Source organism: Diadema setosum, chromosome 14 (genome assembly GCF_964275005.1).
Source record: "Diadema setosum chromosome 14, eeDiaSeto1, whole genome shotgun sequence".
Classification (NCBI taxonomy): domain Eukaryota; kingdom Metazoa; phylum Echinodermata; class Echinoidea; order Diadematoida; family Diadematidae; genus Diadema; species Diadema setosum.
The window spans coordinates 4,977,666-5,005,244 of record NC_092698.1 but is presented as its reverse complement, the minus strand read 5'-3'; the positions used below and the strand labels follow the sequence as shown (position 1 = coordinate 5,005,244).

General features: G+C 40.8%; 1 protein-coding gene across 1 annotated transcript; it reads right to left on the bottom strand.

The window, feature by feature from the left end:
• On the bottom strand, positions 1 to 27,342 carry LOC140237430 (condensin-2 complex subunit G2-like). The gene is made up of 25 exons (XM_072317352.1): positions 27,248 to 27,342; positions 26,636 to 26,779; positions 25,358 to 25,478; positions 24,532 to 24,601; positions 23,746 to 23,833; positions 21,762 to 21,896; positions 21,094 to 21,188; positions 20,374 to 20,536; positions 19,434 to 19,526; positions 17,669 to 17,794; positions 16,974 to 17,153; positions 16,247 to 16,399; positions 14,760 to 14,982; positions 13,727 to 14,001; positions 12,974 to 13,051; positions 11,602 to 11,672; positions 10,741 to 10,951; positions 9,774 to 9,947; positions 9,209 to 9,328; positions 8,205 to 8,390; positions 6,664 to 6,763; positions 4,311 to 4,486; positions 3,474 to 3,706; positions 2,259 to 2,495; positions 1 to 1,130 (listed from the first exon to the last, which is right to left on the bottom strand). Exons 1-25 carry the CDS (start codon positions 27,335 to 27,337, stop codon positions 1,064 to 1,066), a joined length of 3,609 nt encoding a protein of 1,202 aa, XP_072173453.1. The 5' UTR covers positions 27,338 to 27,342; the 3' UTR covers positions 1 to 1,063.
• Positions 27,343 to 27,579: the final 237 nt, after the last annotated feature.

Genomic DNA, 27,579 nt, shown 5'->3' with positions numbered 1-27,579 from the left:
TCCCAGAAATGTGATCAGTAGAGACTGGTATTTTAATCACGGATAAAAATCGTGCCGTTAAATTACAAAGGCATCTTCAACATTTTGTTACACTGTGCCTTTGTATACTGGAATTATTATACGCTAGTCACACAGGAGACAACCACGAACAAAAAAAAAATTATTTCCTCAGAAACCTTGCATCAATACATGTACAGTATATGGACTGTGCTACATGTGTTTAGTAAAACCTAAAAAAAAAAAAGCCAAGGAAATCCCATGCAGTTACAAGATATATCTTATATGAAATTTTTTCCACACAAATATATACATGTCGGCCATACAGGCTGGGTTTCATACAAATACTTCATGTTAAAAAAAAATGTGGAAAGCGGATAAAGATTTAGTTCAACCTTAAAACAGGCAGTCACTTCTAGATAACAGAAAAGTGCTGACTAATCCAAAAGTTATGACCAATTTGATACGGTGACTCCACAGAAATGACACAAGTCATTCAGGAACAGTATAAATATGTCTGTACAAAGGTATACATTCTTAATGTTTTATGGAAAATACATGCCAAAATAGACATTAACTGCGAGCTATATTCTACTAAATAAATCTGTCTATACAATACAAGTACACTAAATTTGTGATGTATTTTTCTTCGACAGTACAGATTTTGATGTACTGTAATCAAAGAATATAGTTTGCTGTCTGCTTATTACTTCAGGTACCATAAATAATGAATGCCACAGAATGAATTACAGAGAACACTGTAAAAGCGGAACTTATAAAAAAATCAATTGTTTTGTGCTCGGCCAGTAAGACAAATTTCACAACTTTATCATTTCTCATACAGTCAAGATAACTGAATGAGAACTTCAAATTGCTTACGTTGCCACGGCGGTTATGGGGTTTGGCAGCACATACCGCGATATTTAAAGGTAACTGGTCCGCAATATGCATTTGCATGCTTTTATTTTCACGCTAGTTTTGTGTCCCATGTTGTGTGAAAATGTCCACTTTTACAGCACTCAAGGAAGAAAATCCACTGATATTCGAGAGATATTGCTCTCTAGAGTCATGCCATCCCACCAACTGCTTCAGAGATTTGTTTCTGCAGTTCTTGCATCTGGTCCATCATGAACCTGAACACAACAAAAAGAGAAATACATGTCTGTGAGGAGAGGGAAAGAAAACTAAAAAAAAGAGTGAGTGAGGGGAGGGGAATGGGTGAGTGGGGTGAGTGAGGGGAGGGGGAGAGGAGGGGTGAGTGAGGGGAGGGGTGAGTGAGGGGGAGGGGTGAATGGGTGAGGGGAGGAGGAGGGGTGAGTGTAGGATGGGAAGAGATTGGGGTGAACTTTCGGATCAAATGATCTTTCCCTGTCAGTTGAAAGAAAATTAATTTCTCTAGTACTGCAAAGTCCATGTTTAAATTTGGAACCTCATTTCATTGGTAAATCCATGATCAACGTTTATGACTTTCAAAGCAGGAAGAGGGGAAAAGGAGAGAAAGTGTTTCTTAAATGTGGTTGATAAGTTGCTTGTCTGAGCTTCATGGATGCCAACCTTTTAAATAGCACTGCGGAATTCTGATGGATGAAGCACCATATATTTGAAGGAAAAACAGTATTCTTCTTCTTCCTGCAATAGAAATGTGTATTAATACCATTTAGGGAAGACAGCATTTCCCATGAAACCTGCAGTATTTTTGGCAAAAGGCAGTACAAAATACTGCGAAAAAATTAAATAACAGTTGGCATCTCTAGAACCTCACGGGATGATGTTCTGATTACCTCTGCCTCCTACACAAATCAGGAAACTTAATTATCTCCGCCAAGGCAGGTTATTTTTTCATCGGTGTTGGTTTGTTTATTTGTTTGTCTGTGTGCAAAATGACTCAAAAAGTTATGGACGAATTTGGATGAAACTTACAGGAGAAGTTGATTATGACACAAGGAACAGGTGATTAAATTTTGGTAGTGATCCAGGAATTTTTATAAATTTTTGAAGGATTTTTTTATCCTTTTGGCAAATGGGGTCAATGAACTTGGGAGTTCAATCTGCATGTATTTGATGTTTGCCTAAGTGCACTACCGCACATGCTCTACATGGGCATGGCGCCGTGCAGCTGGAAGCTGATTGAGTAAACAAAAGGCTTCTATATTGAGAAATTGGGCGATTTTCAGCATGTGTGTATGGGTGGAAATGAGCTGCTTGGCAGAGGTCTGCGCACTCAGAGTGCTTTTCTAGCTATGAAAGACATCAATATGTACCTGTCCGGATTGTTGTCATTCTCTTCTCCCTCTTCATCCTCTGCATCTCCCTTGACCGCTTGCTGGACCTTCTCCATCTGTTGCTGGACAGCGGTCAGACATTCCTTGATGCCGCATCCTGATGCCCCTTTCTTGTCCCGCGCCAGGGGTAGGAGAATGTGCAGGGCCGCCAGCAGGGCGGGGCGGGTCTGTAGGGCTCCCACTGACACACAGTGCTCCAGCTCATACACAAATGACCTGTGTACAACACACACACAGAGAAATGATAACAGTGAGAGAAAGACTCCTACCATCACAAACCTGCCTTAACAAGAGAAACCATTTTGAAGTACTGAAAATGCGGCAAGAAATAGGACCTCTCTATAGAAAAAAACAAAAACAAAACAGAACAGGGTATGATCCTAACATAAATGTAAAGTTTAATTCTTGTGAATATTCTGTATTCTTTCTGAGTATGCTTAAAAAAGATGGCATATAAACTGGTTTAGGACAACTATCCCCTGCAGAATTACCCAAGACCCCTCGCCTGACCCTAACCCTTATCATGACCATAACCCATATACTAACCCTAACCCTAATCCTAATCCTGAACCTTATCCTATCACTATTTAGCCATGGGGTATTTGTCCATGAGGGGAAATTGTCCTGATATGTACAAACAGCATAATATTTTGCTTTTAGTGAGATAAACCATTGTAACTACTGTATACGCCGAATATTTCGCGAAGTTTTTATTTTCGCGAATTTCGCGAGTCAGGTGCTATTCGCGAAATTAAAGACACGCGAAAATATTGACTCTGATCCTGAGGTGAATATGACGTACGCGTGTACACTTCTCCGTTCAGTACAGGCCTCCACAATTGTGAATTTGACCACTCACGACATTGTCGGGAATTCCCGATTCGTGAAAATTTAGACTCGCGAAATATATGGCGTATACAGTAATAGGAAGTTTCACCTCTCACCGTCATAATAAATTTCTGTTGTTCAAAGGCATAGAAAAGTATGACCAATTGCACTGCACGATCATGTGTGAAGAAGTCTCATTGAAAGTTTGCATTTATGGCCACTTTTCCCTACTGTATTTAAAAAGTAAATTTACTTTAACATAACAATTAACAGCAGATTAGGATAAATTACCACCTTGTATGTCTGTGGCCGGAAAGCCATGCATCCTCCTTGTACGGCTCATGATTGAAACTCCAAAATGCTCACCTGAGGAGTTCCTTATTACTGCCAACCGTCCCAACGAGGAACCCAGTCAGGGTTGGGAGTTCTGCTGCACTCTCGGCCACATCGAGGGCGCCCTCTGACCGGACCACCGCATCCGTCATCTCGCCGACACAGGCCGCCATGCCGGTGGCCAGTGGGTCGTCGTGGTGACCGTCTGAAGATTGGCTGGTCTGTCGAAGAATGTCTGAAATAGCTGGTCTGATGCTCGTCAAAGTCTGATGAGAGGAAGAAAAGAGACGGGTTTGTTAAGCTAAAGACGTGAAACATCAGAACAATTTATTTTCTTCCTGTCAGTGGTAGCTACAATAGTACTGCACAATGTGTATCGAATAGGAAGGGAAACCACAGGAAGCCAATCTAATGTCAAAATTCTGAATGGATGAATATTCATATCATTCTTCCTCTAAAACTGCTGGCCTCCTAAATATTCTCAGAACTTTTTTTTTTTTCCATTGCTACATAGCTACCTGCTAAATACTGTTTTAGGGTTGTCTTTCCCTGGCAAGAATTTTTCCAAACCAGTATAACAACTGATTTTCAGGGCAAGACAGACCCATGGTTTGCCTATTATATGTTTGATTGAAAAAAAAATAATCATACTGAAATACTACACTCATATGAATTCTAAGCTGTCTCCTGGAAAACAAAGAATTTGTAAATTATGTCTTTGAAGTGCAGCACTAACGTTACAAGTTACACATCATGGAATGGGTAATGCAGCAGCTCTTTTACAACTACGAACTTCGCACACAACATAAGTGATTTCAACAATTAAATGGTGATTTCTGAAAGCAGTGACAGTCAAACAATCACACATGCCTGTTGGAGCCGACTGGTGCTCCCTTCTTCTTTGCCCGCTGTGTGTCTGAGAGCCTTGACAAACTTTGTGAAGAGGTCTGCCACCACTTCATGCTGTCTGGCATCATGGACGGAGCCATTACGTCCCAGATGACACATGACCTTGGAAACGAGCAGGACAAAGTCCAGCACGGCATCTGCACGAAACAGAAATTTAACAGTTAACTGCAATTGGCTGTCCAGTGATAAGTCACCAAAATGAATATAGCATTCAGAAAAAGGACAGCTACTCTGTTGATTTTGTATGGTAGATCATTCTTTCAAATGATCAGCACATGCAGTTTGTAATTACTACAAGCTCATTCAAAACAAGGAAAAGTAGAAATTACGCGGTGCGTAAAATATGTCCCCGCCGGAAGTAGCATTTAGTAGCAAAATGTACAATATCGGTAAAAAATCAAGGTCAAAGGTCAAAGAAGTCAAAGGTCAAAATTCTGTGTAGAAGTTTTGAAGCCCTCACCTAGTGCCATCACAAAAAGCAAACGGAATCGAAATCGGGTTTTGATAGAAATGGCAAAGGAGTAGCATTTTGTAGCCAATGTACAATATAGGTCAAAAATCAAGGTCAAAGGTCAAAGAAGTCAAAGGCCAAAATTCTGTGTAGAAGTTTTGAAGCCGTCACCTAGTGCCATCACATAAAGAAAACGGAATCGAAATCGGGTTAGAAATGGCAAAGGAGGAGCATTTTGTAGCCAATGTACAATATAGGTCAAAAATCGAGGTCAAAGGTCAAAGAAGTCCAGGGTCAAAATTCTGTGTAGAAGTTTTGAAGCCCTCACCTACAGACTGTAGTGCCATCACATAAAGCAAACGGAAATGAAATTGGGTTAGAAATGGCAAAGGAGTAGCATTTTGTAGCAAAATGTACAATGCAGGTCAAAAATCAAGGTCAAAGGTCAAAGAAGTCAAAGGTCAAAATTCTGTGTAGAAGTTTTGAAGCCCTCACCTAGTAACATCACATAAAGCACACGGAATCAAAATTGGGTTAGAAATGGCGAAGGAGTAGCATTTTGTTGCAAAATGTACAATATAGGTCAAAAATCAAGGTCAAAGGTCAAAGAAGTCAAAGGTCAAAATTCTGTGTAGAAGTTTTGAAGCCCTCACCTAGTGCCATCACATAAAGCAAACGGAATCAAAATCGGGTTAGAAATGGCGAAGGAGTAGCATTTTGTAGCAAAATGTACAATATAGGTCAAAGGTCAAGGTCAAAGGTCACAACTGAAATTCTGTGTAGAAGTTTCAAAGCTCCCATGTAGTGCTATCATATAAAGCAAACAGAATCAAAATTGGCTCATAAATGACAGAGAAGTAGCAAATTGAACATTTTGATCACACACGGACGCACAGACAGAGACAGACGGACGGACGGACAGACGGACACACGGACACACACACGTACGGAGCCCGTTTCACAGTCCCCTGCTCGAACTCGTTCGGCGGGGACAATAAAACCAAGTTTTGACAGCAAGCCATATCTATGCTGCATTGTCTCAAGTTGTCAACAGTGCAGCGAGGTGGCTCCGCTGGTAGCATATCTGCCTTTCAATTGAATGGCTCACGTTTGGGTGCGGGTTTGAATCCCAGTTAGTCTTGCTGAGCTATGTTCTGTGTTATCATGCCATATCCCCTAGCAGAGGCAAAACACTCTGTCCCTAAGAAAGTATATAAAATGGAGGTAACATGTGTGAGAGAGTCACAACCCACACTAGTGAAAAAAATTATTCTTCATTCATATCTTGCAAAGAGCAGGGTGCATAACCTGCTGAAGTGGTATGTCCAAAGTATATAGGCCTACCCCTTAGGCCATGGAAGACCAGCTAGTGCAGCTGAATATCAGCTATCCAGCTATCTTCTTGTCTTGTACAGGTAGAAAATGAACAAACAGAATCTGAACAGCTATCAAAAAATTTAATGTTTTTTTCATTTCATTTTCCATCCGACAAGATAGCTGGATAGCCCATATTCAGCTGCACCAGCTGGTCTTCCACAGGGTGCAGTTGTGAGTACTTGGGGTGGACCATTTCATGTGGCTATGCACCCTGTTCTTTTCTACGAATGAATGAAGCGGGATTTGTAACATACATGGGTTGTGACTCAATGACACAATGAACTTCCATTTTTTGTCCTATCTGAGGAACAGAGTGTTTCATCTCTACTAGAGGAGACTGGATGATAACACGTAACATTGCTCAGGAAGTCTCAATTGGATCTGAACCTGTGCTAGAACACTAAGCCATTCGATAGCAAGTCATTAACGCTACAGACTGAGCAACCTCGATGCCTGGGCTGGCTCACTGGTTGATTGATGCCATACCTGTCTTCAGCAGTAGGTGACAGAAGTCGGCCAGACGAGACCGGAAGCCATCGGTGCCAAACCCCAGCATGACGATGTCGCTGCTCATCTTCATGACAACCTGGAAAACATATTGGAAGAGATTTCTCATGTGATCTCCACACCTATTACTTTAAATTCTTCAAAGAAAATCCCATCTTTCAACAGAAGCTGAATAATTACAAAACTAGAAATGTCGCTATGGCGACTGGTATGCCTCCGCCATAATGCATGGTTCTCCGAATAGGCCTATAGCACAATGTCTTGACAATGTGTGATGACAGTTTCACATAACTGGCAAAATATTAATGACAGGTTTGTCACAAATGCATTGAATATTCACTCTCCTTGAACTAGGTTTATTTGGATGAATGGCTATACTGTCTAATAAGAGGGCAGGTATTTAGGGATTTGTACCCAACTTTTGACCCTTTTATAAGTTTAAAGAAGTGAAATTTAGCAATTTCTCTTGACCTTTGACCTTTTGGCCTTTGACCTTTTGACAAGAAACTTCCAAGAGAATCTGTATTGGGTAATACATGCATACACTAAGTTTCAAGGAAAAATTCTACAGGCATTGCATAGATGAGAGGGAAATAATGACAATTTGATGAGTTGACCTCGACCTGTGACCCCCTGACCTTTGACCCATGACCTATAAATACCCTAAATGATCACTGTCAGTCAGTACATGCATATATATTAAGTTCCATGAAGATATATCTTGAAATATTTGTGAGATATGGAGAAAAAAGTTAAATTTTAACATTTTCACTTGACCTTTGACCCTTGACCTTTGACCTCGTGAACCTAAAATCCAAACAAAGTATTATCCCCCCAGGATATAGCCTCATGCCAAGTTTGATGTAAAACCACCACACGGTTCTTGAGATATCGACAAAAACAAAACGGGACGGACGTACGGACGACCCGAAAACATAATGCCTCTGGCCACTTCGTTGGCAGAGGCATAAAAAAAGGCAAATACACAACCCCGAAAGCAGAGTGATTACATAACCCAAATCTCTAAAGATAATGATCTGATACTTTTTCTATGAAACACAGTAAATACACCAGGAATGTGACAAATCAGTATTATGTAAACATTACTAAGAAATGACTGCTATGTGACTGACGATAGAATATCAATCAAAATGGAGTTAATCAATCTTTCACTGTCTCGCTGTTCATATCACTAGGAACACACTTGAGAAGATAGCTTTAAAGAACACTTGTAAATAGCAATCAGTCATTGCTTTTTGCCATACACAATGATATAAATGAACCATGAGCTACATCAAATATTGGTACTGCGGGACCTACAGTTATGTACTCATCTAATGCCATGTAACATATGAAATATGAAGAATACAGTGAAATAAAGGGTCAGTAAATGTTTCGATGTGAGGCACTTATGCTCATAACGTCAAGTGAGTTAAATTTGAAGAGTGACAAATATACAGTCTTGAGAAGTATGCCTAGTGCTCTGCCACGGCATTAATAAAATGTATAATTATACTCACTGTAATGCAGTCCTTGGCTAACTTCCGCACAAGCTCCTCTGATGGGGTGTCCTTGTCAACTCTCTCCTCCCCAGAGCTCTGGGGGAGCAACGGCAGGAGTTCCCTGTCACACCAGGCAAAGAGCTCATCAAACACGTCAGCCACCTGACAGGGTTCGCTGCCCGTGGGACTACAAGGCTCAGCATTCTGGAATGACAACAATGGTAACAGAATATATTGTGAAATGCAGAAAAATAATCTTTTTCATAGATACTTTAAAACACTGTTTGTTCAGTAGCCTAAAGCATTGGTTGATAAAAACAGTCAACAATGATACAAGGTTTGGATTTTTTTGACTTTTTGGATTAACGATTAGTTGAGAAACTTGCTTACAATAACAGTGCTACGGCCTTATCTACCCAGGGTAGCCTCTAAAATGTCTATACTGCACTGCTAAATGGCTCTGACACTACTGTAAAACGAGGCGTGCATTTCAATTTCGCAAATTTCGCTTAGTGCAAAGATTTGCGAAATTAAAATGCACACGAAAGTTCTTGTCTACACCATATGCATTGAATGCCAGTGGCAGTTCGCGAAAATTTCATGCTGCAAAAAAGGCCGTTGGCTCCAATTCACGAAAAATTCATGCCGCGAATATATCATGTTTTACAGTATTACTATCCCAGCGAACTGCCGTACTATGATTATACACCTGGGTCAAGAGCGACATTGAAAGCAAAACATCTTCAACATAAGCGCCAGGCAGGATTCAAACCTTGGGATCTTCTGTTTGAGAATCCAGAGTCATAACCACTACACCACAGTGCTACTGAATTTAATCAACCCACTGTGTACTTTGAGTGCTAATTGGCACATAAAACCCCATAGCGATGTACACACTGTCCAAAGTCCTTGGCATAGAATAGGTTAACCTGACAAAAAGAAAATGAAGTGCAGAACTGTGTTGCTGAAACTGACGGATAATATTAGGATAAGATGAGAAAATGGTTATCATATACACCCACCTCTAGCGATTGGAGATGGATGCAGACTCGACAGTAGGCCTGGAGGGTGGTGACCAAGACCTCGTCGGAGACCAGATCGTTGAGGGGTCCAGGACTCAAGAGACGCTTCTCTAATGCCGGCTGTGACAGGACGCATCAATAAATGGAGGAATCTCAATAACATGCGGCATATATCTTTATATGATGATGTTTATGTAATGTCATGGTGGCAATTTAAATGCCACTAATGCTCAATTTCACATGGGAATGTGCCATTTTACCCAGAAAAGTTTATTTTTCTGCAACAACTCCCCCATGGTTAAAGGAGTGATACATTTGCTTGCGGAATTACAGACAAAGACAACTTCTTTATTATGATGAAGATATACTGTTCATAATATGCAATCATGGTCTACATGTATGTTAACAGTTGCACAGTTTCAGTTTCTTTACTCAAATCATGAAAGACAAAGTTGTGCAATAATTCATCTGGTGGCTTCCTCAGCGACACTTTTGCCATAAGACTACATTTGTCGGGGAAATCTTCCGCTATTATTCCTGTGTATCAAATGTATCAATATCATACCAGAACCAACTTGAGACTGGTGACCATTTCTCGCAGTGCCGTTGCCTTGGTGTCCAGCAGGACCGTTCGACAGGAGTAATTGGTCAGCAACCAGTCTAGATAAGCCAGTGCCAGACCAGGTTGCGGCTTGATGGGCTCCGAGAAGGCTACCTTCCTCTTCTTCTGGGCTGCCCTCTGGAGGTGAGATGGGGAAAATGTCATGTACCAAATTATCACTGGAATTTTTTTTTTTTACATATTATAGAGGGAAGTATATTAGTATGATCCATTGCTGCTATCAAAAAAAAAATGCTTCAAAAGGCGACAAAATTTGTGTCTTACTGCACTTTATTTGAACTATAAACAGTGCATCCTGTCTACAGGGTTATATTTCTTGTTTCAAAACAAAAATCATGAGAATGTCAAGTACTGGTTTATTTGTTCAGGACTAACTTACCTATGCAACAGTTGATTCATACCAAGCGTAGCATGGTGTTTGGAGTTAAAAATTCCTTTGTTGTTTCATCATGACTGACCTCAAATTTTCAAAACTCTCTTCAGCAAAATGGTGTCTGTCAATGAGGAGTGGGGAAACGAGTTGAAGTTTGTCACACCCAATATCTAGAAAAACACTCAGGGCGTGCAGACCTCCACTAAGCAGCTCATTTTACCCATGCATGCATGCTAAATTTTGCCCAATTTCCCAATGATAAAGGATAAAGTTTGCCTCATCAACTTGCTGCTGCCCTATTAGCCAAAAGATTAAAAAAAGTCCTTCAAAAATTCACAAAAATTCCTGATTACTATCAAAATTTAATCATCTGTTCCTTGCTTCATTATCAAAATCTCCTGTAAGTTTAACCCAAATCCGTTCACAACTTTTTGAGTTATTTTGCAGACAGACAGACGGACAGACAAACAAACCAATGTTGGCAAGAACATAACCTCCATGGCAGAGGTATTATCTGAACTGCATAAAAAGCAGTACCTTCTTAGATGATCCTCTGTCTTCCTGCTCCTCACCATCCACTCCTCCATCGCCATGGGAACGTCTCTTCAGGGCAGCTTCCAGCCAATCAGAGATGAGCATGAGGGCATCGTTGCCCCGCCCCCACAGGACCAGGCACTGAAGGAGGGGGCCGTAGGCGTCAGCAGCAGAGGATGGGGGAAGGCTCTTGAGCTTGGACAGGCAGCCGTGACTGAAGGATGAGAAATACAAGTTTTGTTATGGGGAGTCACACTTGGCCAGGTAAGATGAATTGTGCATATTTTTAATTCCATGGAATGAAAATGCAAAATAATATTCCATACAACAAGCAAAAAATTAATGTTTCTATTTTTGTACCAGTTTCATGTTACACGAAATGTTGGCATGCTAATTTCCACTTCTACAGTATTGAAAATTCTGTCATTTCTGAGCAAATGAACTGAATCATATCTTTTGAGTTAGAATTGTTCTAAATGACAGCTGGTAAATCTTCAAATTTGGTATCCTACCAGAACCTGTATGAGGCATCAATATCTTGTGATTACTGTGATGCAATGACAAGTATTCTTCAGTCAGCTTTGTCTGCAGGGAGACAAGGTATATTCAGTTTCTTTAAGGGAAGTCAGGAATTAAAGTCATGAAGATCATGTTTTGTAAGAAATCTTCAAATCAGAGATATAGTATCTCGTGTATACAGTATTGCTACAATTGTTTCTTTTCCCCCCTTTGCTCCTTCTGTTATGATGTTAAATTTCTGTGTCATGTAGAATTACTTCTCTTGAGGAAAAGCACATACTGTTTCTAGATTGCGGACTTCTGACTAAGATACAGCAACTGAAGTGGGAGTATTTTTGGTCTAACCTGAAGGCGGGGACTGAAGATGCTGGTAGGAAGGCAGCAAGCACCATCACTGCCGACAGAGACCGGCCATCCTATGAGAGGAAAAATGACAGTGGTCCTGGATCATTCATTTCTTTATCTACCTTCACAGAACACCAATCAATAATTGATGATGAAAAATAGATGAATTTTTAAACAGGAATTGGAAGGGAAGGAAGATGAGTAAGATATTGGCAAAGTGATGAAAAAATGACTGTTATTACAACTATTTATCTAATTGAGTGAGAATATTTTGCATAGAGAACAAACAAGGACATTCCAACAAGTTTCCCTTTTTGAACTTGGGAGAGAAAAAAAATCTTCTGATTCATTTATACAATCGTGTGAGAATATTTTGCATAGAGAATAAACAAGGATATTTCAACATGATTCCCTTTTTGAACTTGAGAGAGAAAAAAACTTGCTCCTAATTTGCTTTCACAGGCAAATACTCCTTTGTACAGGTACTTAAAGGTGGACATTTCTTCTTCTTTTTTCTGCCAAGCAAGGGCAGTTCTGTTACAATCAACACATGTGACCACACTATCAGGACTATAAATACCTCATACTTAATAACATTTGTGCCAAGTGAGTAGTACTGATACAGTTCGACAGATCGACACAGATTGACTACTCCTGCTGTGTGATGAAAAAAAGAAGAAATACCTTCACTGTGTGACTCACAAATATTGTTTATTCACAGCATAACTTAAAGGACAAGTTCACCTTCATTAACATAAGGACTGAGAGAATGCAGCAATATTAGTAGAACACATCATTGAAAGTTCGAGGAAAATTGGACAATCCGTTCAAAAGTTATGAATTTTTGAAGTTTTTGTGCAATCACCGCTGGATGAGAAGACTACTGCAGTGTATGATGTCACATGCCTACAACAATATAAGGAAAATATAAAGAGAATTTCGCAAAATTTCATCTTTTGAAAAAAGTATACATTCCCTTGACTCGTTACTGGCATATGTTATGGGTAATATTATTCCCATTGCCTTTAGAAAGAGGCAAGTCAAGTGCTCTTTTATTATGCGAAAAAAGTGAAAATATGTTGAATTTTCTTTACATTTTCTTTATACTGTTGTACTCATATGACATCACGAGCCTTTCAATAGTAGTCTCCTCATCCAGTTGTTCCAACACAAAAAGTTTTATAAATTCATAACTTTCGCATCAATTGTCCAATTTTCCTCAAACTTTCACTGATGTGTTCTACTAATATTGCTGCATTCTCTCAATCCTTATGTTAATGAAGGTGAACTTGTCCTTTAATGCTGCACTCACAGTCACTGGCTTGCACAAACAAGAAAAATGCACGAGGGAAACATCTCTTTGTGTCCTTACCTGGAAAGTGGCCAGAAACTTTGGCAGATCCTTGCTCAGTCTTGTTACCAGTTTCTGTTTTGTAGCCTGGTTCACTGGCTGGATAAGTAATGTGAAAACAACAGCAGAAATTTGGTAATAATGGCATGTCCACACGGTGCAAGCAGAGATGGTAAAATCTGGATTAAGCAATTCGGGGATATTCTACTAGTAATTACACATCTACGAAAAGATGAGGGTAAAAATCAGTGTGGTTTGTCAAGTGACTGCTTGTAATGTCACATTCTAATTAAAAAAAACAACAAAAACACCCAAAACATTTTGAAACATAAGCCCTGTTTGCGGATCACATTTTCTGTCCTGAAAGTGTACTTATTTATATATGGATGACTAAATTCAAGACAAAATTTGAAAGGAACGCCTCATCTGTGGTATTGTCTAGAAGTATAATCTTTGACAAGAAAACCTTGTCGAAACAACTGTTATTCCACACAGAAATGTACAAAAGAGAACATAAATTGCACTATAAATAGATTTATCAAAAATTTGAACCATGAATGGCTTGGGGTTAATGGATTTCTGGTAACAGGAAGAAAGTCTTGCAAACATTTTTATAGGGCACACAAAAGCTGATGACAACATGCAATTAATCATTCTCCTCCACAGTCGTAATTTGCAAATTTAGACGACTAGTATGACGTAAACAAATAAGCTATGATAATGCAGGACTGTGCTTGTTTGAAGGAAGAAATGGGAAATTGGGACGGGTCTTACCTTGGCCAGTTGGTGGGCAATTCCCGTCCACAGGATCGCAATGATCTCAAGCATGCCGTCGATCACCTCCTTGTCCTTGAGGGAGAGACCTTCCTCATTCTCCTTCTCATCCTCCTCCCTCTCCTCCTCCTCCTCCTCCTCTGTTCCTTCCATCCCTTGCCCCTCGTCTTCCCCACCTGCCGCTGACGTGTCTCCCCCGCCTCCTCCGACAGAGCCCTGCTGGGCTTGCTTGATGCAGCCTCTCACGCAGCGGCAGAGCAGCAGCATAAAGTCAGCTGAGCGAGCAAACCACAAGTTTTAGGTAAGGATTCAACAGGGTTTAACCTGTGCTTTGAGACCACAGCAAATTTACTTGCTGGAAAGTGATGCTGTCTATAAAATTCAGTAGAATTTCACAATACCATTGCAACTTGACAGACAACATTGCGGACATATGCAAACACAAGAAGTGTTGGTGTTAAACTTTCCAAAACATTGCTGTATCTTTCCATGTCTTGAAATTAAACTGGTTGAGTTCATCACTAATTCTAATGATCAATTAATGATACTTCATCACAAGCCCTAGAGTAATGCATGGTGATTCTGAGCAACTATATGAAGTTTGCTACCACTTCTTTACTGGATCATGTAACAGTAATTTATAACAATTTACAGCACAGGAAATAATGTCTTGATTCTTTCAACGAACAAAAAATTGCTAAGCTTTCTGGAACTGGTACAAAAAACTGTGAAAAATAGGTAATATAACATAGGAAGCATGATGGCATTTTTTTTTTTTTCATATAAAGTATCATGTGGAAAATCAAATTGCACTGTAGTCGTTTAGTAAATGGCTGGAATGAAAGAGACTGGTTATTTTGTCTAAAGATGAGACAGATCCTTCAAATCAAATTGCAAAATGATAAAGTAAGTCATTATATCTATGATGAAAGGGTTTTGTTGAACACATGAATCTTTCTATGAAGAGTAGCTGAATAATTGTGATGTTGGTATGAGACATTATTTTCACACTGCTGGAAATGAGTACACCTACCGGCTGTCGCCACTGACATGTGTTTGTGGGCATACTGGTAGAAGACGCGGGCAGCTCCGGCGTTCATCTCAATCAGGGCCATGAGGCGCTCCACCTGGACGCTGGCGGGACGGTCCGTGGGCTGGAAGGAGCTGAAGACGAGCTCGACGATGCGCCTAGCAACGGGAGGCGAGTCCATCTCCAGTCTGGCCAAGAGGTCCTCAATAGGGACAATGCTCCACACCTTGAGATTGAGAGGCAGAGAGAGGGGGAGAGGGTGTGTGAGTGCATGATGTGGTGATATGCTAAATTGTTATGATGAGGTGGCAACGTGGGTGGGGGAGGAGATGAAGATAAGGATGAGGTTATGTATTCTCTACTGTATATGGCTCATATGCTACACACTCTCAGCAGGAAAGTTTGAGGAAAGTTTCATGCAGGGTTCCTTTTCTCCAAGGAAGAACCTTGGAGAAGTTCACCTTAACACATGTGTGGATTGAGTGAATGCAGCAATACTAGTAGAACACATCAGTGAAAATTTGAGGAAAATCAGACAATCTGTTCAAAAGTTTACATGAATTTTCAAAGTTTTTGTGCAGTCATTGCTGGATGAGATAACTACTGCAGTTTGTGATGTCACATGCATAGAATGATATGAAGAAAATATAAAGAGAATTCAACAAAATGTTATTTCTTTTTTGTTGTTGTTGTTAAAAAGTACACATTCCCTCGACTTATCACTGACATACATGTACAACGTAAAGGGACTGTACAGTACTGGTTGAGGTGGGGATTTAGGCTTATAACATTAATAGTGAGATAAGGCAAAACCTCTTCTGAAATATGAAAGAGCATGTAATTTTAAGAAGGATTCAACGTTTATTTGATGAAAATTGGTTTTCAAATGGTTGAGATATCCAAAAAAGTGAAAATAATAAAAGGCGACAGGCCACGCCTTTTATTAGGATCTCTTTGTTTCACCTTGTGTTTGGATATCTCAGCCATTTCAAAACTGATTTTCATCAAATAAACTTTTGATACCCCTTTGAACTGCATGCTCTTTGATATCTCAGAGTGGTTTCTGAATATCTCGCAAAACGTTAAAAGCTAAATCCTCACCTCAATAAGAACTGTACACACCCTTTAAGTGCACTTCCTTCTGCCTGCTGAAAGAGACAAGTCAAGTGCTCTTTCATTATGCGAGAAAAGTGAAATTATTTTGTATTTTCTGTATATTGTTCTATGCAAGTGACATCACAAACTATAGTAGTCTTCTCATCCAGCAACGGTGGCAAAAACCCCCTCAAAAATTCATAACTTTTGAATGTCTTGTCAAATTTTCTAAAAACTTACACCGATGTGTTTTACTAATATCGTTGCATTCACTCAATCCACATATATATATTAAGGTGAATTTGTCCTTTAAAAAGCTGTATTTGTCATCTTCATGAGGTGAGAAACAAATAAGAAATCAGCTGAGGGTAGAAATGAAATCAAAATTTGCCCACCTTGATGGTCTTGTAACCTTTGACCTTGAGCAGCAGGTCCACAAGTGCGATGATGACCTTCTCCGACGTGTCGTGGATGAAGTGTTTGAGGGATGGTAGCAGATTCTTGAGGAGCGGATGACTCAGAGGGTTGTCCACAACAAATATCAAGCCCTAGTGAATTTCAATCAAAAGAAACATTCACATGTGTATCTCATAACATATTTTGAGTTCAAGTTTATCATTGAATGCACACTGACAAATGGCAAAGAGCAGTGGAAGGTTGTACAAATATGGTACCAATACTAACAATTTTATAAGAAGTGAGGGGTGCGTTCAAGCGCTCTCCTAAAGCACACTGTACCTTACCGTACCCACACCAGAGGAACACTCAAACTCTCCTAAAGTGTACCGTACTGTACAACAGCGAGCCAAAAGTGGACCATTTTCTGATGTGCTCCTCAAACTTACCAAAACCATACCAGAAGTTGGCATGAGAAGAATGCACATAATGCGCACATAAGTTGCATCGCAAAGAGTTCACTCCTTTGTTCGGAACAACAGTAAGTAGCTTGAGCGTTGTTGTTACAAAATGTGTGACCTCCTGTGAAAATAACTCATGAGGTAAGCACAAACGCTCAAAATCTGGCACAAAATGATATGGTATACACTGGATCAATTTGCTTTGGTTTGCTTTTGAGCACTTGAATGAGGCCTTACATAAGTAAATTCACTCAGCTGGGCATACCTTGAAGACTGCAATCCTGACGTCTGTGGAGCTGACGTCGAAGGCCATGTCCTGGATCAGCTTGGACAGGAATGTGGTCAGCACATGGGCTGGGATGAGCTCCCAGAAAACGCCCAGGATCCGGCACACCCCCTGGATACCGGTCACTCGCACCACGGGGCAGGGGTCGTCAAGAAAACCCTTCCAAGGTTGAAAGATGAAAATTTTTATTAACTGTTTACCTACACTGCTACACACAGCAAAATGTTGCCCTATGACTGAAACAATAGTGTTGAGGGGTTGTTTTAAAGTTTCCTCAATTTTAGGGCAAGTCATTGAACAAGAATTCTTTGCACACAAGTAAGTCTAAAAGAAGGGATGAATGTACCCCTGCATCTCCTCAAAACCTCATATCAATGATCTCCCCTCCCTCTAATAAATGTATTGCTGCCAGGCAAATGGAGTTACGGGATGACACTAAAAACTTGAGCGATTAATGAGAATCTCTCTTCTTTCTTGATAACACAAAAATTAGAACAAGGCTATAAACAAGCATACATATGGATTGATATAATATATTCATGACTTATAAGCACATGGCCAGAGGAAGATATATTTTCTTCATACCTATTGATGTAAAATTCTGCCCATCCATGCATTGATATTGAAAGGTATCAATTCCACAGGGAGCATGGTGCATACAGTGAAGAGCCTACCTGTAAGATGTCAATCTGCTTTTGCAGGAGGGAGTCCAAGTCCTCCTTGGATGCCGTCGGGTCTTGGAGGGGGAAGGCATCGATGAGGAGGGCAGCCGCATTGGCTCTGACCGCAGCATTGGCCACCTGGATGGGAGGGGGGGGGGAGACAGGTCAGTACAGCATGTGGGTCAAGAAGGACAAGAGTTTGGCTTTAAGCAGGTAGACTATAAACAAGGCAAGTGCCAAAATGTGTCTCGCCCATTCGCATAGAAGAAATTAATGTTTTTCTAAATCCCAGAAGTTCATTGACCCCGCCTATGACCCTGTACTCCCCAAGGGACATCTACCATCCAAGTTTGGTCACAAACGGACATAAACATCAAAAGTTATAAGCCATAATCGAAACGTCCTGTAAAAACTTAACTTGGGCCCTAAAGTTCATTGACCCCTGCCTGTGACCTTTGACCTTGAGGTGACCTTTATGTTGGGTAAAATGTGTAACTTTGTATGAGCACTCTTCCCTCCAAGCTTGATTGAAGTCCTCAGTAGAGAGTTAGACCCCGTTTACAGTGCGAGGCTCGGCCGCGGCCGAGCCGCGGCCGAGCCCAGCCCCGCTTCAGTGTAAACGCGCAAAAGGCCAAATGCGAGGCCAAAATTGGCCTCGCATTTGGCCTCGCTCTGGAGGTGGTCTCGGCCGTGGCCGAGCCGCGGCCGAGCCCTGCCTCTTCTTGGTGTAAACGCAAACTGGGCCAAATGCGCGGCCAATTGCGCGGCCAATTTTAGTCTGGCTTCCAAACCCTCTGCCTGTATCTTTCGCTATTCAGGATATTAACCCCCTCAACGTCGAAAACTAGTATAGTTTAAGGTGGTTTTGTCCTGCAAAGGATTTTTTTCCTTCGGCAAAGGCCTTTACCCGAATGGCGACTTTGTCGCCACGGAATTCATTTGGCAAAGGGTCTGAAAACCAGACAACACCAAATTGCGTTTGTTTACAAGCAGAGCGCCACTACGACAAAATATTGAAAGGTTTGAATTAAAAGCGCGGCCGAGCCCAGCAGTGTAAACGGACAAAATTGCGAGGCTCGGCCGCGCAATTGAGGCCGGACTCGGCCGCGGCCGAGCCGCGGCCGAGCCCGGCCCCGCACTGTAAACGGGGTCCAATTCAAGTTCTTGTAGCGTTACGGACAGACGACGGACAGACAGACGCCGCAGGCGATCCCTTAGTCTCCCCGCACCTCCAGTGGACTCGACAGAAAGGATGGGCTATTTCTTTTCTTGGCAGCACTTAATTTGTCTTTGACCAAAGTGGCCAATGTGGGATGGGGTCTTGTGCAGTGAAATTGCCAACAACAGTTTCACAACTCAAAGACTATACTTCAAACAAACTTTCATTGATTTTGCATATCAAAACATAGATGTAGAGGCAAGCATTCACAATTTTATCTACTTATCTACTGTCAAAATGGATATTTTTCGTGTGAGTAATTTTTTCACGCTTGGCCGGATAAGAAAGATGAGTTTTGCTTGTTTCTAATTCCAGGGAATCAAGACATACACTGCTAAGTACTGGAACATGCAGCAAGTAAAAATATTCACATGCTTTTATTTTTGCGCTAGTTTCTGGTTGCATGAAATGCGCAGAAATATCAACACCGCGAAAATTTTCACTTTTGCAGCATCTATCCATCTATTCATCTGCCTATCTATCCATCCATCCATCCATCCATCCACAAATGCATTACCAAACAAAAAACCAACCCAAGTACAGAGCAGAGTTCCTTACATTGAAGGCCCTCCACAGGATCGGCTCGTAGAGGTCCAGGAGCATCTTATCCACTCCCTGCTGTCGCTTCTGCTTGGTGAAGTAGCTCAGGAGCTGCGGAGGATCAACAAAGACAGGCATATCATAATTATGGAAGCAGAACAATACATTGGCTCAGGGAAAAAAAAAGCACAGTCATGGGCTGGATCATAGGTTTCAGAGGACCTACGGGTGGGTAGCATGAATAATCTCTGGAAAGTATAAATGGTTATTGCAGGCCCACTGCTGGTAGAGGCTAAAATCATAGATTGCAGCAGCGTTGAAATTGACACTTTCTCTTTTTGCAAACATGATTGAATGATCTCTCAGGTAAGGTCATGCTTATAAAGATAGCAATGTATTCAGGAAGGCAGATCAATACATAAAGTCCAGTACACTTGTTTTACTGGCCAAATGGGTGACAAAAATTCCAGTAATATATCATCCTGTCAACAATACGGAGTCATCGCAGTCATACTGAGGTCTTCAGAGTTAATCTTGATGCTTATTGCAACCTCTCCTTTCACAAAATCATACTCTTGCGATGAACTTCATATCAATGACAAATTCACTGCTTAAAGTGCAATTCCACATATTGTCAAAATTTACTTTCATCGAGTGAAAATCAGATGAAAAGATTGGTAGAACGTTACATCAGAATGGGATGAAAGATATGGAAATTATGGAATCAAACTTCACCTATTTTCACTGGCTGGTGGCATTGATCGCAATCCATATGCAGATAAGCCAGGGTGACAAACTTGTTTGCGTGAAGGATAGTAGAGAAGACATCTTTTAAGTATTAATCACATGAATTTAAAAAACAAACAAACAGCCATGTTTAGGAATGCAAAAGGATGTTGACATGCTGCATATGGTGCGCTGTCACTAGAGGGCGCTACACAGGCCTGGGCGTGCTTACCTGTCTAAGGATGAGACTGAGGCTGCGTGTCCCGACGCGTCTGGCGTGGATGGCGCAGTGCATCAGGTCCTGGATGCAGCAAGTCTCAATCTTGGCGCTCAGTGGTGGGGATGCGTTCCGCCACGCCTTGAAGTACACCTCCCCGTAGTAGTCTACCATGTTCCTGCCATGGCAATGAAAGACAAAGTACGGTACCACATCAACACGTCTGAAATTTTTGACATTAGGGGATCTTCATCATTGTGATGTCTCTGCAAATCAGTGCTGCACATTTGATCTGGGTTTTGTTTCATGGAGCAGTTGATGAGCAATTTCAACATAATAACTGCAGTTTCCCTGGTAGCAGCTGGTCCATGACAAATCAGCTTTGTGCATTTAATTTGTAACATACAGGTTTTTAATTGGCAATTGGCTGCAATTCTCTTTGTGACAAAAGTCCCTGCATCTCTCTGCTATTATTGACTAATGGTAATTTCAATAAATTGAGGTGGTTCTCTTGTTGTCGTTGTTGAAAGGATGGAGACAAATTGTACGGAAGATCAGGAAATAAAGTACAAAAGTAAACTAGGGCAAGACTCGGGCAAAAACAGTAAGTAACCAGAATTAAAAGAAAAGAGGAAAAGTACATGTATTTCATTGAAAATTCAAAGAGATGGGTGGGCTTTGACATGAACCAAACGACCACTGAGCAATGGTAAACAGTGGCAGCAGTTTCCTTACTTGGGACAGGAGGGTAGTTGGTTTTTGATGGCAGCATGGAGACGCTCCACCAGCTGTTCTTCCAGACCAAACAGGAAACTAAGGAACTTGCGACCCTAGGGGGAAAAAAAGGTTGCAAACATGAACTGTGAAAGAAGAGTAAGAAAAATTGTGAATTTAATGTGCAGATAATTGCTGCCCTCCAACAAGAACTCATGCATCAAAAACCTAAAAACGCACTCCTAGAGCACAGACCTCCGTCAAGCTGCTTATTTCCACCAATACACGCCATGCTGAAAATCATCCAAATTCCCGATGATAGCTTAAAAAAAAAAGCTAAGAGTTGTTCACCATATCAGCTTCCTGCTGCATGGCTCCTTGAGCAGAGCACTCGCTTTAGTATGCGTATGCAAACCTCAAGTATGCAGTTTCATCGACCATATTTGGCAAAATATAAAAAAATCCTTGAAAAGTTCATAAAAATTCCCAGATCACTACCAAAATTTAATCACTTGTTCATTGTGTTATTATCAACTTTTCCTGTAAGCTTCATGCAAATCTGTTCACAACTTTTTGAGTTATTTTGCACACAGATAAACAAAGAAACGCAGACAAAAAACATAACCTCCTTCCTTGGTGGAGGTAAAAACAAGCACGATTTCAGAGGTCTGCCGAAAACGATGCCTCACCTCGTCCACCTTGAGGTAGGTGGGGCTGATGATACACTGCTCAAGGAGTTCCTTCAGGGCCTTGCTGCTCTCATCGGTAAGACTGAGATGGGAGAAGGCATCCCTCATGGTGTACAGGAGCTTGATGTCTGCACCCTATGGGAAACAAACCAACGCAGGTTAATCCTGTCATCACTATTAGTGAGCTGTTGGCAAAAATTTGCCAAACTGCTCTGCTGGTATTTCAGAAATTCACCAATAGTACTTTACCATGATGTAAGTGAGATAGAACATATGTGACCGGCGACAACGGTTTCAGGCAAAAGTCGGGAATTTTGAAAATTCATTTTTTCACTGAATCACATTGCCCATTTCCTAAGCTTTGCATTGATATAAAACACTTGTATTCTTTGGCACCATAAGTGGGCATAGAAAGAGAAATAAAATGCACTTTTTAAGTTGTTAGCCTGACAAAATTGCGAGAAAACAGGCTTTGAAGATTCACCTCTTTCTCAAAGACAATGTCCGAGCGGCGATGCGAGGGGAGAATCACCCATCCGTACGATGGTGCCAATCGATGTTAAGCTCCGCCTCTAGCAACCGCATCGCCTTCTGATTGGCTCACTGAGAGAGTCAAATTTCCCGGGCACCTTCCTCGGAGCTCAGCGTATGGAGCCGAAAAACAATGCGTTTCGCTCGGGTTTGTTTACAGTACGTCTTTCAACATGGCGAATACGATAATTGCAGGTACAGCTGTATGGTGTACATGTACATTGTGTATTTGGTGCACGCATTACGCAATGGCATCCACACGCCATGACCGTGTGCATGTAACAGGAGCGGTGGCGAATCCACACTTTTACAAATCGCGTTTTCATTGTGGTTGATTTGTCTATATCATTGGCGACCCTTTTGAAGGCAGAAAATTGCTAGTGCTGGCAAGGGTCACGCTTCCTGTTTGTTTTGCTTTTACAAGACATGCATATGTTGCTTTGTTCGGTGGTGCTAATTAAATTAAAAGAAACAAACAAACACGACTCGTTAGTTTAGTGCGATCTTGACGTGTAGTATTTGAATATAATTAGTCACATGTGACTGCTCCTTTCCTCTCATCTACCTTCCATTGAGTCAGTCTGCTGTCACAATTTTTACTACATGTACAAGTACATACATACATCTACATAGACAAATTTGAGAATATCTAGTTTTCTTTTCACACGGTTATGTCATGCTACATGATTTTTGTTTCACTTCCGTTGTCGAACATTGCGGTAGAATAGTTTGGATATAAAGCCAAACGAAGAGCACGCACTACAGAGCGAGCGTATATAAACCACTATAGCAAGAACAATGGAGCAGGTAATCGTGCACGCGTGGACAAAGCATTCCCCAAACGCTGTAACTGGTGTCTCCGAAAGCCGAATTATGTAAATGTTTGCGACGCACCGGCCAATCGCATGCGAGACCCTGCGCCGTAGCAACGCTGGGGATATTGGCGCGGCGTTCGAAAGAAGCTCGAAACTGACGAGTGCGATCCAACATAGGGTGCTTAAAATTCCATTTTCGATAGGAAAAACTTAGTCTTATGCTATGAAATTTAGTGTAGATGTAGAAAACATAACAAAGATTCGATTTCTGCAAAAAACCTAAATCGACAAAAATAATGGTCAAAATCTTTGTACCCCTCCTAGGAGGGAATTTGCTCTTGCGACTTTTGCCTGAAACCGTTGTCGCAGGTCACATATTTACATAAAAATCCCTCACACAGGCTATTGTGAGACATGAAAACGAAACTGTTTGGTTCATAAACGCGAATGCTTAAAGCAGAATTTACCCAAAACATAACATGTGGATTCAGAGAACACATACAGTGTATTTGGATGCATTCCTCTGTAAGAGAGTAGATTAAATGCTAATCTCCCAGGCTTATAAACCTGAAAGCCCCTTTGAGACCGATATTCTCCAGTTACTGAGAAGGGGAGTGGACTATCATTGCTAGACTCACTGTTCCACTGGGCTGAAGAGTCTTCACTAGGAAGTACATGATGGTGTTGGGGACAAGCAGCTCTCGGTCAGCTAGCCCTGAATTCCACCTGGATGGAAGAATTACAGACATAAAGCCATGGAAAGACTCGATATACCACCCAACAGTATATACAAACCCAGAATATTACCAGAGATGAAGGGAGCTTATTTGATTTTGTTAGGCTTTGAGCTTCTTGCTCGACATAAGTTTATCTAGTGCTCAAACAAATTCCTTTCATTTCTAAAACCTCCTGTCTGAACATTAATTTTACGGTAACATTATCAATCAATGTTTTCTCTGATTTCTCAAGAAAGATAGACATTCACAGGTTTGAAGTTACCATCCCTCTAATATTCACATAGCACTTTCTTCACAACTGAAACTAGTAATACAGGTGATTTTTTTTTTAATGATTTTTCTTTGAGCTCATGGCATTATCTCAATACCATTTATTTGACAGCCATCTATATTTCTGTTGAGTATCTGTTTCATATGGTCATGTTTTTGTTTTTTAAGACTTTTATTTCTTTTTTAATGAAGAACTTTAAATATATATCTTTGATATGCCAGCATGTATATCTTCTGTGTATACTTTGTACATCAAGCTTGTCACTCCCAAGGATTTGTATTGATATATTTTACTGAGGCAGCAATGGATTATTTTCTGAAGAGATAATTTGAACAGGAATGCTGACTTATTTCTTTGTTCCACCAATGATTTGAATCCAGTTCGAGAACTGACAGATTACCCTGATCCAAACTCACCAGGATTGACAGAGCTTGGCAATGTTGTGCTGCAGCTTGCTGGCTGAGTCTGGTAGGTCCAGGAGAACTCCTATGGTCAGGTTGAAGGAAAAATATGAAATCACAAAAGAGAAAACTGTTCAAAGCCAGAATCGATTACAGTATCGCCCTAACTCCAAGGGCCTTACAATATACCGTGCATACCTGTATTCATGAAAGATGTTGCTGATCAATACCGAATCATAGAATCTGATCTAGAATATGAATACCTAGTAGTAATTTAGGGAAACTCAGCAAAATTACAGTGAATGTGGACACTGGACTATGTATGTTATACAATAGAATGGCAATATGGTAGTGCAGCTGCAAACATACCCTGCTAATCATTTCCCTTTCACTCTTCCTATGTACCTCATGGTAAAATGGCTGACTGTAAATCTGATTCCTTGTTCGTACACCATTGCTCTTACATATTACGATTCTTTTGTTCTCAGCATGTACTCAACATTTGTGATGTTAAAATCACATCAAGAGGCACAATAAGAAAAAAATAATAAGAATAGTAAACAACACTGTCATTTCAAAGCCAGCTCATAACTTTTCAGGTGCATAGCTGCATGAAATTATAAGTGTGTGGGCAAATTCAAATATGATGTCAACTAAATCACGGCCCATGCTGAAAGAGGTATGAGAAAATATTGATTCCAGTGCTGAAAAGGGCCAACGCTGCTGATAGTTAATGGGGATTACGTGATGAGCACCAGAGGAAAAAGTCACACTACAATAAGGCCTTGATATCTGCATGGATACTTGCACTGATCAGACATCAACCACAATTCTATCTCACCATGCAAGATGGTCATTGTCTCCACCATCTTGTCCGGAGTGACCGGCTTCTTTGCCTCCAGGCAGCAGTTGCCCACGGTAACGATTCCTTGGAGGCATTTCAGCACTTCATCTAGGACAGACTGTATAAAGCAGGAGGGAAAGGGGTGGGGTAAAAGAATACAACCTTATTGGCCTCTGGTGGACTGTGTGTTTTTTCATAAGTTTTTGATTTGATCCAATTCAATTCTTGAAACATCCTAAAATCAGAAATACTCCACTGGCCATTACACAGTTTGCCATGATCTATGGCAAAAGAATTGAAAGCTAGATATGTCTGGATTCTAATAACAGGACTGTTGGAATATATCGACTCAACTCAATGAGCGTTTGTGTTGACTTGACTTGATCCTGATTTTAGTTTTCTGGTGTGTCCCAGGTTCTAGGGGTAGGCAGCAGGTGGCTAGAATGTCCAACAACCGCTCGCATGAAATTCTGTTTAACCTATTGAGGACGAGTCCCGGGTACACTCAGGCAAAAGTCAATGGGAAATATCCGTTGAAGCAAAATCAGTCCGTCCTCAACGGGTTAATGGGTCAATGTGAGTCAGGTTGCATCTTACTAATAACCATACTTAATTCAGAGGGTGTTAGGCATTACAATTGTGCCTGTTTGCCATATCTAACATGCAGATGGTTAACTTGGCTGCCCTATGGCAATACTTGTTAAAGAGGAATGAAGAAAAATATGACTACACTGACCCCAAATTATCATTTCTCATCCACAACAAGGATGAGCATCAAAGTTTTCCGGCCTTCCTGCCCTCATTAAAGCGATGTAGTGGCAATCACACCCTAATGGCTGATATCGAGAGCTGAGAACAAGACAGGCTTTAGCACTGTAAGATCTTTGAAATATACACCCTCCTGGTTCACAAATAGTGTTACTTTTCCCTTGTTCATTTCTGCTTGTCTGCTTAGTAGCAGTGCAATGAACTTCAAATGGAGACATGCCCACACGGGAGTTAAATTGATAAGAAATATTATTTACAATTAAAATAGTAGACACACTATCTGAGTTCTTATAGTAGATACATTATCTGAGCTCTCGATATATTACCTAATTTTGCAGAGTACAGGAGTGAGCCACCACAGTATACACTGTTATGCTTCGGTTCAAAGAATGGAATGGAATGAACATGTGTGGGTGTGTCCCCATGAACATTTTGGGAAACAGGTTTGCAACTCCCTGACACTCTACCATGAACATGAAAAAAAATATGTGTGAACCATGATCTCACCTGCTCAATTGGGTCAGCCGATGGGTTGAGTTTGGCCAGGGTGCGGGCACACAGGTCAAACAGGCCACCCCATAGCTTCTCCTGCTGCTTTTTGGACACTCCTTCAAGCAAATCTCCAATGTTGAAGTCATCAGACTTTGATCTCTGAGGTGAAAAGAAGAAAATATTCTATTACCACAAAAAGTGTTGATATTACAAGTATTACTACTTCTAGTTCTATCACTACTTCAACTACTACTGTTTCTGCAGTATTTTCTACCCACCCTTCATTAGAATTGATGTATTTTCTGCACAGTCATACCAAGATACAGCTGTATATATGGTTTGACTCTCTCTCTTGGGTGCAGGACTTTCATTGTGCATTCTACCTGAAGAAACGTGTTGTGACTTTGAACAAACCTTGGATATCAAAGATTCACTCTTTATAAGAGAGGTTTCAAAGAACAATCAAAATATCAAACATATATTTAAACATTCAGGGAGTCTCTGGCAGACTCGAGACTTTAAAGCAGTGCCATCCTGGAAGTTATTGATACAGATGATGTAATAATGCAACTGCAGTTGCGACACTTCTCTCTTTTGTTTTGCAAAGCTTTGATTTTAGTTCCTCACATGTTTGTCCTGAAACTCCAGAAAGAGCTGACAGTCCTCAGCATGGCACGCGGCCAGGAATTCCTCCTTCTGTTTGCTGCAGGTCACCATGGTAACAGTCTTGCAATGTCAGTTTACTGAAGAAATGAATAATCATTAAACAATGAAGCTTTGATATCATGCTAGCACTTTTTTTTTTTTAATAAGAAAAACAAAATAAAACAAAACAAAAGTAAGCACAAGACCTGGACTGGGATTTCTCTATGCAAGAAAGGCAAGTTGATTCTGATGTCACAAAACTTTCTTCACTGTAAGAATATTCTAAGCTATAAAACCAGTGGATTTTCAAAGCC

What these genes read in the sequence shown, in the direction of transcription:
- LOC140237430 (XM_072317352.1), bottom strand. Translation starts at nt 27,337, where the DNA reads ATGGTGACCTGCAGCAAACAGAAGGAGGAATTCCTGGCCGCGTGCCAT. An exon ending in CCTACCTCAAGGTGGACGAG is followed by an intron (nt 21,189 to 21,761) that starts GTGAGGCATCGT and finishes TTTTCCCCCTAG; the next exon opens with GGTCGCAAGTTCCTTAGTTT. An exon ending in TTGCCCACCAACTGGCCAAG is followed by an intron (nt 13,052 to 13,726) that starts GTAAGACCCGTC and finishes TTACTTATCCAG; the next exon opens with CCAGTGAACCAGGCTACAAA.